This window comes from Pelophylax lessonae (assembly GCF_965119305.1).
Source record: "Pelophylax lessonae genome assembly, chromosome: 9".
In the NCBI taxonomy this organism is placed as follows: domain Eukaryota; kingdom Metazoa; phylum Chordata; class Amphibia; order Anura; family Ranidae; genus Pelophylax; species Pelophylax lessonae.
Window position 1 is genome coordinate 184,264,504 of NC_138776.1, and position 17,189 is coordinate 184,281,692.

Here is a 17,189-nt window from a genome sequence, read left to right on the forward strand (position 1 = left end):
TTGCTAATCTTCACACAAGTTCATGTCCATTATTACTCTTGAAACATGAATTAAAATGACTTTCAGCATGACCGTCTGCTTATACACAACACAACCGTGTATCACATTCAGATTCAAACATACACTTTTGCTCAGTTTGACAGGTAAGAGACATACTAGGGACACTTCTAGTACAGAGGGATGCTCGGAGATGATGCTGCAGAGTGAATTACAACTGCTGTAGCATAGAATTGTTTTAGCTTAGATATTTGTGCATTCTGACAATGGGGCCTAAGAGGACATCTCTCTGGTATTGTGGGTTATAGTAATCTATGCCAGTGTTTCTCAACCGGGGTTCTGCGGAACCCTAGTCCTCAGGGGTTCTGCCGCAATTCATCATTGTGGCAGATGTATACCAATGGTGAGTTCAATGCGCAATGACAGTGAGTACTGTCAGGGCGCATTGATCCCTGGTGCATTCCCTGAAGTTCTGGCTGCTGTGACATCACTGAAGAGGGTGGCGCGGGACAAGAGGAGAGCATGCAGCGTGTCTCCCTCCCTTACTAGCAGCTATTGATTCCAGCAGCCGTTGAATGTTGTAGCAAGGTGAGCTATGTACAGCATACCTGTGCTCCTACTAATCCTAACTGTACTTCACTGATCCCCGCCAGCTCTTCTCTTCTGTCCTTCCCAGACACTTGTGTATGACATCCCCTGGGATGGATGAGAGGAGAGCTGGCATGGATCGGTGGGCCAAAGCAGACATGTACCAACAGCTTCCCTGAACACTCCAGCATGTGGAGGAAATAAACAGTACTACAGACCCCCTGTGTCCTGATCTGGTGACACCCCTGTGTCCTGATCTGGTGACACCCCTGTGCCCTGATCTGGTAACACCCCTGTGCCCTGACCTGGTGATACCCCTGTGTCCTGACATGGTGACACCCCTGTGTCCTGACATGGTGACACCCCTGTCCCTGACCTGGTAACACCCCTGTGCCCTGACCTGGTGAAACCCCTGTTTAATTCAGTTGAAGATAACATTTTTGTGTGCATATCCCAAGTATGACCCAGAACTGAGCATCTGCAGAAAAAAAGACAGCCCAAGTTTCACATTAAGGAAGTATGTTCTAATATTTATTCTATTATTTATTTCGATTTAAAAATAATAATTATTGTTATATTAACAGCTCTGTGATCACACCGATGTTCCGTGCGCTGTAGATATATGAATTATTCCACATTTAGGTTTAGCATGCCATTACAGGACAATGCCAAACACGGGAACCTCTGTAAAAAAATTCAAAATATTCCCCCCGAGATCTCAAATATTTTGCCAAGGGTTCCTGAATGGCAAAAAGGTTGAGAAACACTGGGGCAGATTTACTAAAGGCAAATAGACTGTGCACTTTAGAATGTGAAGTTGCACTCTGCAAGTACAGTTGCTCCACAGTTTAGTAAATGAGCAGAAGCTCTGCTGACTTCCCTCATCCCATCATGTGCAAGCAAAAATGTTGCTTTTTTTTAAATTTTCCTTGCATGTGATTGAGCATGGGAACACATAGTGTTCAAAAAGTGTGGGACTTTATGAGGTGTGGCCAGTATACACATAATGATAATGGTATTACATATACATCTGCTGGTAAGCATATGATTAACACCACGTGTTTATTAACATGTCCATAGCAGTTGGCATAAATACAGTAAGTACACAACAAGTAAAAGGGGACATAAATAATGTACATATGGATAACATGATAAGACCATCAAAAATAATAAAGAACAATAACAAAATAAACCAGAAAACGTAGAGTTTGGATGAATATTGATAATAGGATGCATGATGAATATGGCAGAATACATCCTATTATCAATATTCATCCAAACTCTACGTTTTCTGGTTTATTTTGTTCATTATGTGTATACTGGCCACATCTCATATAAAGTCCCACACTTTTTAAACACTATGTGTTCCCATGCTCAATATAATCAAGGATGGAGACTCAATTGCACGAGTCCATGTAAAGTCCCATCTTCCCCTTTTTTTCCCTTCCTTCCAACATCCCCTTTCCTCCCCTTTTTTCCTTTGTCCTTTTAATTACTTGCAGGTGATTGGGTATTCTTTGCAAAGTGACAGTTTACCTCATTTACTAAGCTCTGGAGCACTTGCAAAGTGCAGTCTATTTGCCTTTAGTAAATTATTCCCACTGATCTATGCTTAAATAAGGTGTGGTGATCTATGGGAATATAGAGAGGTTTCCAGTATAAACATTGGGTGCTGGAAGGTCTATGAACACTGACTAAAGCAGGTCATGTAACTGGATGCATGAGCAATTAACAGAATTGTGGCTGAAGAAGGGGTTTCATGGGTTTCAATAAATAGCAGTGGAATCCAGTGCATAAAATTACATAACATCCTTGACTCATTCTGGCCAGCTGATTTTTTTTTTTTTATCTGTTTTATCCCATTTCTACATTGTCAACTTTTTTGACTATGAAAGTGTTATAAGAGATAAATGTGATATAGGTGCTATCCTGACCAAGTAAGACATACATCATAACACCCCATGTATAGCAGGTAGCAGAACTTGATGAAGCATGTATAGTTGTAATGTTCAGCAAAAAGAAGGAACAATATCTGAGTAGGGTACAGACACTTAGGTGGATGGGTACTGGATTTAGGGATAAGAAATATGAGTATAACTTATTGTTAGCTAATGGCTCCTACCAGGATGCAGGGACGAAGAGCACCTGGTCTTTACTAGAGTTGGTAAAGGTACGGATGGACTCAGCCAACTCCCAGAATGTGACCCACAGGATTTCCTGAATGAAAAACCACAGACAGGTATAGAAAAGATCATAACCAAGAGCAACAAAATACAGAGACAACAGACACAAAAAAGTCAGCCAGTAATGGCTGAACTTAAATGCAGCAATAAGAAAAAAAGATATGATCTGAAGTATACACAGTAACAAACCTCCATCCCTAAATGTATATACAAAAAAAGAACAATGGTCACGGGACTGTGGATGAGGTAGGTTACTTGCTAAATGACTAGATTCGATAAAGTCTCAAAATAATTAATTTATTACATATTTCATGATAGACAAAAATATATAAAAAAAAAAATCACATAATCCAGATAAAAAAAAAAAAGACATATATGAATAGAGGACTGACATAAAAAAAGATATGTTACCGTGCATTTGTACAATTCATATAATAAATAAATATCATAAAAACGTGTGTATGTATATCAATCATAAATAATACATGGTCGATATCCAGATAGATATGTCATCACATCTATGGGCTCTATGCGTTTTGTGGATCCTTGTCCACTCATCAGGAGCTTGATTAAAAATATCTGTTAATGTAGACTCATTTAGAATATAAAATTATCGTATATGTGGAAAGAATACACCAAAATACTCCCTTGAAAAAAACATATATATGGAATCCTACTACTTACATGTCAATAACTGAATGACTGAGAATGAGAGCACCACGAAGCAAAGGTCTAACCCGGGGCTGAGGCGGGTATAAGCCAACCGGTCCTGGGGTTGGGGGGACCCTAGAGAAGAGGCATATAAGGACACCCATGGGAATTCCAGAGGATGTGAACACATGTGGTGGCCAGATATTCTATGAAAAAAATGAGTATAAAATAAAATGTGGATGTGTATATGTATAATCAGATCAAGAGAATATTTGGTAATATGTGGTACAGGACCAAGGAACATCCAAGGTATAATAATAAAAACACCAAAAAGTGCAAGGTGAACATGAATGCCAGTGATGAAACAGAAAGCAAAGAACCAGTGAAGAGAAGACATGAATAATGAAGCCAAGTGCCTGAATGGAGATAAGGGTGAATGGAATATAGAGATTGGAATGTATTGAAGGTAGCCAAACAACAATCTTACCAATGACAGGGTGGTATAAAGAGAAGAGTGATATGATAGTAGCCCAACCAAAAAACCAGGTGAACAAAGTGAGTCCATGCTCTGCCTCAGCTTAATACCCCGACGGACCAGGGCTAAACCCCACCAGCGCCATGTGGATGCCAGTATGTGGAGGCAGGGCAGAATGACCTCAGCATCCGGCAAGTGCGCCGGAAGCCGGTCATATCAAACCACCCCTGGCGGCGGAAGTTGGAAGGGTAACCCTGACAACGCGATATAAGGAAAGGACCGCGGGTCGGGCATGAAAACATGGCGCTGATGCGCAGTGTGACCTCCCACCCGCATCCCTGGTGCGAACAGAGACAGAACAAAGGATGGAGTGTAAGACTGTGCATCGCAGTCCCGGGATCTGACAGGCAAAAAGGGATCCCATTCTCACACTGGGCTATTAGTAAAAAGAAATAAAGGTAACCCATATTCTACTGTATATATCAGGGAGAAAAATTGGTGTATTCCTAGAAGTGATATGACAGATCATGATCCATCCAATTCCATTCCAATCTCTATATTCCATTCACCCTTCTTATCCCCATCCAGGCACTTGGCTTCATTATTCATGTCTTTTCTTCTTGGAATATAGCTTGGAAGTTCTTTGGTCCTGTAGCACATATTACCAAATATTCTCTTGATCTGATTATACATATACACATACACATTTTATACTCATTTTTTTCATAGAATATCTGGCCACCATGTGTGTTCACAGTCACATCCTCTGGAATTCCCATGGGTGTCCGTATCTGCCTCTTCCATAAAGGCCAGATTTGTAGAGTGCAGGACTAATAGTTGTCCTGTGGACAGATTTTCCCATTGGAGCTGTGGATCTCTGCAGCTCCTCCAGAGTCCCCATGGGCCTCTTGGCTGCTTCCCTGATTAATGTTCTCCTTGCCCAGCCTGTCAGTTTAGCTGGACGGCCATGTCTAGGTAGGTTTGCAGTTGTGCCATACTCTTTCCATTTTCGGATGATGGATTGAACAGTGCTCTGTAAGATGTTCAAAGCTTGGGATATTGTTTTATAATCTAACTGCTTTAAACTTTTCCACAACTTTATCCCTGACCTGTCTGGTGTGTTCCTTGGCCTTTATGATGCTTTTTATTCAGTAAGATTCTCTAACAAACCTCTGAGGGCTTCAAAGAACAGCTGTATTTATACAGAGATTAAATTACACACAGGTGGACTCTCTTTACTAATTAGGTGACTTCTAAAGGCAATTGGTTCCACTGGATTTTAGTTAGTTATCAGAGTAAAGGGGGCTGAATAGAAAGGCATGCCACACTTTTCAGATATTTATTTGTAAAAAATTTGGAAAGCCATTTATCATTTTCCTTCCACTTCACAATTATGTGCCACTTTGTGTTGGTCTATCACAAAAAACCCTAATAAAATACATTTACATTTTTGGTTGTAACATGACAAAATGTGGAAAATTTCAAGGGGTATGAATACTTTTTCAAGGCACTGTATCAGTGAACCAACTACAGCAATGTATTCATGTATTTTTGTACATCATTACTGTCCTTTGTAGTGCTTTCTTGAGTATTCTGTTTTATTTGATAATTATCCATGATCTTCCCTGTAAATAAAGGATGTCTTATGATGAAGTCTGCCCATAGATGGACAGGCTTCTCTTCAATAATGATGGACAACAATCACTGATTTAAGCCCCGTACACACGTAGCGATTGTCGGCCGTAAATATTCAGCCACCGTCCCATCGGCCGATTGTCGGCTTATTAGTATGATGCTTCCGACAACCGACTGCGACTTTTCGGCCGAACAGAATCTGATGTGCATGCTTTCAAATTTTTGTTGGCCAACACCAGAACGGCCGATTGTTCCACAGTCAGTACAGAATTCGGCCGACAAACAGCAGACGAGCAAGACTGGGCATGCTCAGAGAAGAAAAAACACACGGAAAGTTAACCATCACATGACATCACTTCTGCAGTCGGCTGTTGTTGGCTGACAAAATTCGTGTGCAGTCTTTTGCACTTTTCAACCTACACGACAGCACCAGACAAAAGACGGCCGGTCGTTTGGCCGACAATCGGTGCGTGTGTACGGGCCTTTCCTTTGCAACTTGTCTGACAAGGAAAAGCAGGAAAACGAAGCAGCCCCCTCCTCAGTTGGGTTGGCCAGGATGCTCCCCGTTGGACCCCCATCAACAGTTCCCTACAACATTGGTACACGGACCTGTACACCTGAGAAGCAAAAGGTAGTCACGGATCTTCACATGCAGCTGTGCTTGTAAATCTATGCAGGACCAATGTACAGCTTAGAATTTAGACAGACTGCATTTGGAGCCATGCATCGGTCCGACACAGATGTACTCTCAGAGATGTGTGTGAAGATCCATGAAGACTTGTGCAATTGTTTACCTGTCATTGAAATGAACAACGAAAAAATAAAGAAATTGATTTGAAACACTAAAAGAAAAGTTGCAAGCAAAGACATACATACAGTGCATCCAAAAAGTATTCACAGCAGTGGCGGCTGGTGCTCAAAATGTTTGGGGGGGCGCAAAAAGAAAAATGTAATAGGTATTGCTTCGCGTCAAAAAACGCAGTAAAAAATTGCGTGACTTTGAAGTCATGGTACAGGCATGGCACAGGTGATGGTATAGGCATGGCATAGGTGATGGTACAGGCATGGCACAGGTGATGGTATAGGCATGGCATAGGTGATGGTACAGGCATGGCACAGATATGGTATAGGCATGGCACAGGTCATGGTACAGGAGATGATATATGCCCCCTTTCAATGCAGTGACCAGCATACATGCCCCCTTCAATGCAGAGTTCAGCGTGCGTGCCCCCTTCAATGCAATGAACATTGTGCTGTGCCCCCTTCAATGCAATGAACACTGTGCTATGCCCCTTCAATGCAATGAACTCTGTGCTATGCCCCCTTCAATGCAATAAACACTGTGCCCCCACAATGCAGAGTTCAGCGTGCATGCCCCCTTCAATGCAACTGTGCTGTGCCCCCTTCAATGCAATGAACAATGTGCTGTGCCCCCTTCAATGCAATAAACACTGTGCTGTGCCCCCTTCAATGCAATAAACACTGTTCTGTGCCCCCTTCAATGCAATGAACACTGTGCTATGCCCCCTTCAATGCAATGAACACTGTGCCCCAACAATGCAGAGTTCAGCGTGCATGCCCCCTTCAATGCAATAAACACTGTGCTGTGCCCCCTTCAATGCAATAAACACTGTGCTGTGCCCCCTTCAATGCAATGAACTCTGTACTGTGCCCCAACAATGCAGAGTTCAGCGTGCATGCCCCCTTCAATGCAACTGTGCTGTGCCCCCTTCAATGCAATGAACACTGTGCTGTGCCCCCACAATGCAGAGTTCAGCGTGCATGCCCCCTTCAATGCAACTGTGCTGTGCCCCCTTCAATGCAATAAACACTGTGCAGAGTTCAGCGTGCGTGCCCCCTTCAATGCAACTGTTCCGTGCCCCCATCAATGCAGAGTTCAGCGTGCGAGCCCCTTTCAATGCAGAGCGCCACAGCATTGTCCCCAATCACTGCAGAGCGCCACAGCATTGTCCCCAATCACTGCAGAGCGCCACAGCATTGTACCCCAATGATTGCAGAGCGCCACAGCATTGTCCCCCAATGATTGCAGAGCGCCACAGCATTGTACCCCAATGATTGCAGAGCGCCACAGCATTGTACCCCAATGATTGCAGAGCGCCACAGCATTGTCCCCCAATGATTGCAGAGTGCCAGCATTGTCCCCCAATGATTGCAGAGCACCACAGCATTGTCCCCCCAATGATTGCAGAGCGCCACAGCATTGTACCCCAATGATTGCAGAGTGCCAGCATTGTCCCCCAATGATTGCAGAGCGCCACAGCATTGTCCCCCAATGATTGCAGAGCGCCACAGCATTGTACCCCAATGATTGCAGAGCGCCACAGCATTGTCCCCCAATGATTGCAGAGTGCCAGCATTGTCCCCCAATGATTGCAGAGCGCCACAGCATTGTCCCCCAATGATTGCAGAGCGCCACAGCATTGTCCCCCAATGATTGCAGAGCGCCAGCATTGTCCCCCAATGATTGCAGAGTGCCAGCATTGTCCCCCAATGATTGCAGAGCGCCACAGCATTGTCCCCCAATGATTGCAGAGCGCCACAGCATTGTCCCCCAATCGATGCAGAGTGCCAGCGTGCGTGCTCCATTCAAACTTACCTGGCGGCGGCGCGGCTCAGCTTCTTCCTCCTCTTCTGCGGGGGTCCTCCTCCCTCGTCTCGGCGGCGGGAACCGGCGGGCGGCCTCTCCTTTTCTCTGAGCGGCGGTGACGGTGAGTGACTGACGCAGGCACCGGCACCGCCCCCATTGCGACGTCAGCGATATCCTGGATGATGATTGGTCCAGGCTGTAGACTGGACCAATCACAGCCAGGATATCAGAAAGTGGGGGTGTCCAACCGCAAAGACTTGCGCCCAGGATACCCCCCAGAAGGCAGCCAATCGGCGCCTCTTCTGGGACGTAACCCCACCCCTCCCCCCAGCCACCAGTTCCTTGGGTTCAGGCCGGCTAACCCAATTTTTTTTTTTATACAACTTTATTTGTTCGTTTTGTTTTTTTTCTTTCGTTTTTTTTTTAGGGGTAGGAGGGCGGCGCCCTGGCGCCCCCTATGCACGGGCCGCCACTGATTCACAGTGCTTTACTTTTTCCACATTTTGTGATGGTACAGCCTTATTCCAAAATGGAATCAATTCATTATTTTCCTCAAAGTTCTACAAACAATACCCCATAATGACAACTTGAAAGAAGTTTGCTTGAAATCTTTGCGAATTTATTTAAAAAAAAATAAAAAACATCACATGTACATAAGTATTCACAGCCTTTGCCCAATACTTTGTTGAAGCACCTTTGGCACCAATTACAGCCTCAAGTCACTTTGAGTATGATGCTACAAGCTTGGCACACCTATTTTAGGGAAATTTCTCTCATTCCTCTTTGTAGGACCTCTCAAGCTCCATCAGGTTGGATGTGGAGCGTCAGTGCACAGCTATTTTCAGATCTCTCCAGAGATGTTCAATCGGGTTCAAGTCTGGGCTCTGGCTGGGCCACTCACAGACATTCACAGAGTTTTCCAGCAGCCACTCCTTTGTTATCTTGGCTGTGTGCTTAGGGTCGTTGTCCTGTTGGAAGATGAACCTTCACCCCAAGTCTGAGGTCCAGAATGCCCTGGAGCAGCTTTTCATCAAGGATGTCTCTGTACATTGCGGCATTCATCTTTTCCTCGAACCTGACTAGCTGCCACCACCATGTTTCACTGTAGGGATGGTATTGGCCAGGTGATGAGCGATGCCTAGTTTACTCCAGACATGGCGCTTACCATTCAGGCCAAAGAGTTCAATCTTTGTTTCATCAGACCAGAGAATTTTGTTTCTCATGGTCCGAGAGTCCTTCAGGTGCTTTTTGGCAAATTCCAGGCGTGCTGTCATGTGCCTTTTACGGAGGAGTGGCTTCCGACTGGCCACTCAACGATATAGACCTGATCAATGTAGTGCTGCAGAGATGGTTGTACTTCTGGAAGGTTCTCCTCTCTTCACAGAGAAATGCTGCAGTGACCATTGGGTTCTTGGTCACCTCCTTGACTAAGGACCTTCTCCCCTGATCGCTCAATTTGGCCAGGTGGCCCGCTTTAGGAAGAGTCCTGATGGTTCCAAACTTCTTCCATTTGCGGATGATGGAGGCCACTGTGCTCATTGGGACCTTCAATGCTGCAGAAATGTTTCTGTACCCTTCCCCAAATCTGTGCCTCGATACAACCCTGTCTGAGGTCTACAGACAATTCCTTGGACTTCATGGCTCGGTTTGTGCTCCAACATGCACTGTTATCTGTGGGACCTTATATAGACAGGTGTGTGGCTTTCTAATACATGTCCAGTCAACTGAATTTACCACAGGTGGACTGCAATCAAGTTGTAGAAAAATCTTAAAGCGTAACTCCACTTTTGTTGAGGAAAAAACATTCCCCTCTGGGTGATCTCTGTACATTACAAGAATTTTAACAAACTTTTTTGCAGATTCCTACCTTTTGTTATTCCTGAAGAAATCATTGTTTGTTCCTCTGTGTTGAGTGGGTCTAATGGGAGTGGTTTCATAATTATCTATCAGCTGTGGTAGCTACAGGGCATAATTGAGGAAAGCTCCTGGGCTTGTATCCCTTTAGATGTGTTCCTATTGGGAGTATCTCACCAAAAATGACATCTTGTATCCTAGGCAGACTTCTGGGAAAATTGGTGAGCCAATCACAGTAGCAGGAAATTATGTTTCTGGGGCGTGGTCAGTACACATTCTGTGTACAGAACAGCTCCAGGTAGCCATATTGCATTGCATTTTCAGAAAATTACAACAGCTGCAGATTGATAAGGAAAAGTCATTTTTAATAACATTCAATTACAATATGATTTGTGTTGCAATTGTATACGCTATATTTTTTATTTGCTATTTTTTTCCCCCACAAAAGTCTAGTTACCCTTTAAGGATGATCAGTGGAAACAGGATGCATCTGAGCCCAATTTTGGGTGTCATGGCATGTGAATACATGTGAATACATGCGATTTTTTTTTTGTTTTTTCAAACAGACTTCTTTCACATCGTCATTATGGGATATTGTTTGTAGAATTTTGAGGAAAATTATGAATTGAATCAATTTTGGAATAAGGCTGTAACATAACAAAATGTGGAAAAAGTGAACCGCTGTGAATACTTTGCGGATGCACTGCACATGCAAAAAAAAAAAAAAAAATTAAAGCATATACTTCTTACCTCTCTGGTAGAGAATTTTTCTTGATTAGTGTGACATTCTGTAGTGCGGAAAGCCAAAGTCCAGGGTCTGTTGATTTCCTGGTCCCTGCAGTGCTCAGTGGTTCCTCCTGCCAACTCATATTGTGTCCTAATGCAACGTAGCACAAGCCACTGAGCATGGCGGGGAGCCAAGAGTTTTTTATTATTTTCATTTCAAAAAATGGTGTTTGTGGAGTGCACAAAAAACAAATCATGAAGAAGGAAATGCAGGTACAATGCACAGGTTAAAACATAGTGCTATACAGAGCATAAGCATTACATATAATCAGAAGGTACTGTAAATTCATGTAATACAGTACAGCATATATAAAAATTAAAAGGGCTACTAGCAATAGTAACAGATAAAAAGAGCTAGGAACCAACTTAGTAGAAAACCAAGCTTCTGAGCTGAAGGGGGATACAGTTTGTCCCAGATACAATGATATAGTTTCAAATGACCTCTTGATTTATACATTTGAGGGTCTATGAACAAAAAAAAAAAAAATTGGACAAATGTGTCAAGCTGTCCATTATGAATTCTTAATTGTATCTTTCTTAATATAGTAATATTCTATGATGAGTGGCTCCATCTAGTGGCCAGAATTAGAATCCTTTTTTTTCTGAAATAACTAAATCAGAAAAAATACAGCATTATGCGCACTAGGTGAAGCTGATAATCTTGTAGGGTTTTATTATAACCAGATAGCTCAGAAAATCAGTAGGGCATAAATTCCTCAAGGAGGGCTTTGGAGGATCAGAGCGCTGTAGATAGTGGAAGAGGTGTGTCTTGGTTTAAAATTTTTAAGTGACAGTCACTTTAATTAGGCAAGGGGCTTGTATGTGCAAAGAGAAAATAAGCAATATTAGGTTATAATAATGCTCACCGTTGTGTATTTTTGTTCTAAAAGTATTATTTTTGTGTTTATGTGGTTTTGTATTCCCGTATTGAAATAAATAAAGGTGTTGTTGAAATTTTACCCACATTTTAGAGCAAACATAACTTTTTGTTAATAATAGGTAGGCTGTTTTGCATACTTTGCTTTGCACTCATACTGTAAATGAAATGCAATTTAATAGTGAAAATACTTAATTGTGGTTTGCTTGTTCAGCAAAGTTAACTAGCAATCACTATGTACTAAAGCCATATATGCATAGGGCTTCCTGCAGCCTCCATCACACATTCACAAAGTGCAATACAAGCAGATATCCTGCTTGTACAGGACTGACACGTTGGCAAAAATTGTGTCGTTGTTTCCTTTTTTTTTCTCTTTCGCAGGCGAGCCCTGTGCGTAAGAGATCCCTTTCTACACAAAATAATTACTGTCCTCTATGTGCTTCTTTGTATATTGTCTCTTTTCTTATTGTTTTACTATGACAGTGGCTGCAAAGGCCTTAATCTTATAGTATAACTCCACTTATGTCCTTTGCTGACTGATTCTGAATTAGAGTGTCTGGTTCAATATAATCACCTGTTGCACTTTTTGTGTTCTGATGAGAAAAGCTGAAGGGTCTGCATCCCTTTAGAAGCATTTACCTCTTGTAGAATATCTCACCATAGAGCAGGGATATGAAAACTGGGGCCCTCCAGCTGCAATACTACAAGTCCCATCATGGCTCTGGGTGTCATGCTTGTGGCTGTCAGTCCTGCAATGCGCTATGGGACTTGTAGTTCTGCAATAGCTGGAGGGCCACTGTTTGCATATCCCTGCCAAAGAGTATCTCAGTCATACATTTTGTTTTCTGGGAAAATCAGCGAGCCAATCACAAATGCAGGAAATTACATTTCAATGGGCGTGCTTTAAAAAACAGTGTACAAAACGCCTCCAGGAAGCCATATTGCTTTACATTTCACAGAAAATCATTGATGGATTAATTTTTAATAACAATAAATTACAGTATGGCTTGTATAGCAATTGTGTATGAGGTATTACTTTTTTTTTTTTCACAAATGTAGAGTTATTTCTTAGGCATTCCATTAAAACTTCGGAAGGAACTCTATTTGGTTTTCCTCAACAAGAGGCTTGGTGTATTACATTTAATAGTGTCCCAGTTACTTTCAAACAGATGTTTGCTTATACTCTCTAATAGGGATGGGCTCAGGCGCGTTCGCCTGAGCAATCCCACCAGGAAGCGGTCACTGCACACCGCTAATCATAAACCGCGTCTGTATGTGCAGCTGCAGGCCGGGAAAAGTCTCACTGTCTGGCGGTGTGCAGTGACAGCTTCCTGGCGGGATTGCTCAGGTGGGTTGGGACTAGGATCACAAACACACCTGAGCCCAACTTGCTAATATGCCTGACTTTGTGGTTGATTTAAAAAAAAAAAAAAAAAAAAAAGGAAAAACAGCCTGCTCACTCTCTAAGTGACGTTTCACTTTGCAAGGAAATTTTCCCCAAAGCTTAGTGAATATGGCGATAATTCACTTTGCAAGCGATGATAAAGAGGATCTCCAGGTTCCCCCCACAAATACTGTAGCTGCTGACTTTTAATATAGGACACTTACCTGTCCAGCGATGCAACAATGTCCTCATTTGAGTCGATTCTTCAATCGGCTTTCGTCACAAATGCCAGGATCTTAAGGGAAATGAGCAGTGAAGCCTTACGGCTTCACAGCCAGTTTCCTAATACACATTTGCAAGCCGTGCTGCCCTTCCAAATGGTCCTGCAGTCTTCTGGGACCAATGATGTGTCCCAGAAGGCTGCGGGGGACCAAACTTCTGGCTCAGATTGCCACAGCAGATACCCAAGTACTTGCTACCCTCAAAAAAGTGCCAAATGGGGCATGGAGGGATGCAAACAAGTGGAACTTCCCTTTTTGGGTGAAGTTCTGCTTAAAGAATGATACTTCCCTTATTATGGGTATCCTAAGGGCTCATTTACACTTGCTTCGATTTCAACACACATTAAAGCACCTACCGCTTCAACATGCTTTTTTGCTTCGGGTAGTGCTTTTGTGAAGCTTTAATAAAGCTTGGCAGATGCCCTGTGTGTTCTGATATCTCATACCTGCAATTTCTCCAAATTAAAGCTTCTTAAAAGCTGCAGGTGCTTCAAATGAGCTTTGTCAGACTTCTATGGAGGCTTTGAAGCATCACTAAAGCGACAAGAGGTATAATTTTTGAAGCAAAGCAAATGTAAGGTGTAAGCTATTTTATTTAGTGACAGGAGCTTTGACTGGTGTTCAGAGAGCTTTAACAAAGCGTGTCCCAAGCCATGTTTTGAAGTGCAAACGAGCCCTTAAAGAGGCATTCCAGTCAAGCTCGAACTAAGCTTAAATCTACTCCCACCTCTATTCTAAAACCTTTCCATCTATCCTGGAAGGAAAGATGTCTATACTTACCTATTCCGAAGTCGCTCTGGTCCAGTCACATGAACAGCTTTCCGCACCAGCTTCAGTGTGGAGGAGAGGCAGCGACAACAGCTGCAGAGCCAAGGGGGTGAGTATAAGCATCATTCTTTTACAGGATAGATAGAAAAGTCTTAGAATAGCGGTGGGAGTACATTTAAGTTTAGTTAGGGTATGAGTGGAATTCCACTTTAAAGAGTATGTAAGCCCAACATTTCATATTCCTGATACAGGCAGTCCCTGGGTTACAAACAAGATAGGGTCTGTAGATTTGTTCTTAAGTTGAATTTGTATGCAAGCTGGAACAAGTACATTTTTAAGTGTAGCTCCAGCCAAAAAAAAAAAATATGTTTTAATGGATAGCAAAGGAAATGGTTAACACCCCTGTAATATTTGTTTCTGTCTGTGTCTCTGTTCAGTGGATTTCACCTCACTTTCTGTCCCTATTACAATTGGATTTTGAAAATTTTGGGTTGTTTTGGAAACAAGGGATTGGTAAAAAAAAAGCTTCAGGGGAGACACCTTTTTCCCATGATAACTCTTACAGGAGTGAATTTCCCTTCCTAGGGGTAGATTTCCTCTCACTTCCTGTTGTGTCCCTTTGTTGGTAAGTCTGAGGCATTTGTAGAGTCGGATGTTTGTAACCAGGGACTGCCTGTATGTGCCTGCTGTACCATGTCCCTGTATGAAAAAGTATCCTGTTCTCTTTGTATTGCTTCCTTTGTGTGAAATCCCTGGTGTTCCTGCCAGTCCATCTACTTTCCTATCAAAAACAGACTACACTAGGGATGAAAGCATAGCGTGGTCAGTTCTCTAGCTATGCTGCGAACTCAGTAGCGCTGATTTACTAAAACTGGAAAGTACAAAATCTGGGGCAGCTCTACATTGAAACCAATCAGCTTCCAGGTTTTTGTCAAAGCTTAATTGAACAATTTAGAGTTAGAAGCTGATTGGCTACCATGCACAGCTGCACCAGGTTTTATACTCTCCAGTTTTAGTACACCAACACCACGTTGCTCTCCTCCAATGATCACACTTGTCCTGACACAGACAGCCTTTCAGTGTGCTGCTGTTTCTCCTCCCCCAGCTCGTATGTAGCTAAGAACAGAAGGAATGTGATCACTTATAAAAAACAAAAAGGGAGGTATCATTTTTTTTTATATCTATACATAAATGTTTTGCCTTTTATTTCTATTTTAAACAGAATGGGTTTTTACAAGGTGAGGGTTTACAATCACTTTAAATTATCTACGAGCAAGGGCCAGCGAGGACTAATGCACCGTACACACGATCAGATTATCGAACGATCTGTCGTCCGTTTTTTGTGGCATGCTAGTCTTATGTGGAAAAGGAAGAGGTTTTTTTCATACGAATTTTCCCGTACGACAGAATTCTACTTCAGAAGTGATGTCATGTGCTGGATTGCTTTGTATGTGTTCTTTCGTCTCTGAGCATGCCTAGTCTTGCTCTTACAAATTTTTTTAGTGGAAATCTGTACTAATGAGACAAAAATCGGACGTTGTTTTGACGGATGACAAAAATTATATAGCCTGCACATCAGGATTTTGTCGGCCAAAAAAGTCGGAGTCGGCTGTCCAAAGCACCATACTAACAATCCGATTTTCTTATCGTGTGTACGGGCCTTAAAGCTCAGATGAAGAGAGCAACAGTAGAAAAGCTGCATTAGGAAGACTATTACACCTTAAAAACCTTAAGGGCTTTGCAGACAAGAAGATCAAGCATTCCAAAATATAAAGTCATTAAATACTATAATGAACACAATGTTTTAGAACCCTTTATTTGATGAATTTTAATCTCCAGTTTAAAGTCTGCCATGTAGATGGCTTTTGTACTGGTATTGGACACCTTAAAAACAGAAAAGAAACTAAAAATGTACAATAAGTTTGTACTGTATATGTTTTCAATAACATGCTTAAAAGGTGACCATTGTGGGTCATTTATTATTCAGTTTCAGATGATCTCCTTGGTAATATCCTAGTTACACAAGTTCCACCCATTTCATACTCACTTAGAATTTTTTTCCCCCTATACATTTCCTGCTTGCTGCTTCGGCGTTTAAACTCGGTTTAAGAAAAAAAAGAAAAAAAAAAGAAAGGAGGAACCAGTGCATGAGAGCCTTTCAAATTAAAATTGATTTAAAAATCCCTGCAGCTTAAAGGTTGTGCATGAACTTATACAACAGGTCAGTCCAGGAAACCCATGGAAGCACGATTGCCATACTGTCCTTGTATCTGCTCTAGCGTCGCTTCTTCGCAGGCTTGTACGCAATAAGCAGAGAGAGAGAAGCGATTCCGAAAAGGAAAGTTTGGAGGACCCACTGTCTTCTGGCTCCCGAGTCTGTGATTCCTTTCGCACTAGAAAAAGTGTGTCATGGATTAATACACAGCATATAACCTTTCAAAAGGCAAATGGAACTTGCAGTGTAATTAACAATAAAAACACGACTAGCATTTTACGGATCATAAATGGTCAATTCTGGTACTATGAGGGAGCACGTGACAAGGCCCCTGCCAATCCAAAATACGGTAACTGCAGCACAAGTGGCTGGGATCAGAGCAGATAGGAAACAGCCCCGAAAAAGGTACCAAAAAGTGCTTAGCACATGGCAGTTGGTTTGTCTTTCAATTCAAAGTGATAGGTTTGTTTGTTTTACGCCTACAGGAAAGAGTTTTTTTTCAGTTTCTGGAATTCATTTTCCCTAGTATATTCCATACAGATTACTAAAACTGGAATGCATCTTAGTATATTTTAATACCGTTCCATAACAAATTATAGAAAGAACAAACCAGATGTGCTGTGCAGGATATTTATACAGAAATGATTAACAGAAAATCAAATGTTATACCACAGAATGAGTCAAAATACCTCCAGATTTAGTTTAATGGCTGAATCACACAGATTCAGTTTAATCACATTGGGTTGCTATGTTGTTAACAAATAGAATTATTATATGCAAACTGAAAAGATTGCATAGAAAAAAAAAAAAATTAGGATTTTATTTGTGGGTTCAACAGATGGTGTTTTGTTTAACAACTTCCATTCACAGAGCATACTGCCATCTGG

General features: G+C 42.1%; 1 protein-coding gene across 1 annotated transcript in view; it reads right to left on the minus strand.

Annotated features, from left to right (window-relative positions):
• Window positions 1–16,178: 16,178 nt before the first annotated feature.
• The window catches only part of TMEM254 (transmembrane protein 254), a 42,197-nt gene continuing 41,186 nt past the window's right edge, over window positions 16,179–17,189 (minus strand). Inside the window, exon 4 of the mRNA XM_082269349.1 lies at window positions 16,179–16,480. Coding sequence (XP_082125475.1) covers window positions 16,363–16,480 — 118 coding nt within the window. The 3' untranslated portion in view covers window positions 16,179–16,362. The remainder of the gene's footprint in view (window positions 16,481–17,189) is intronic.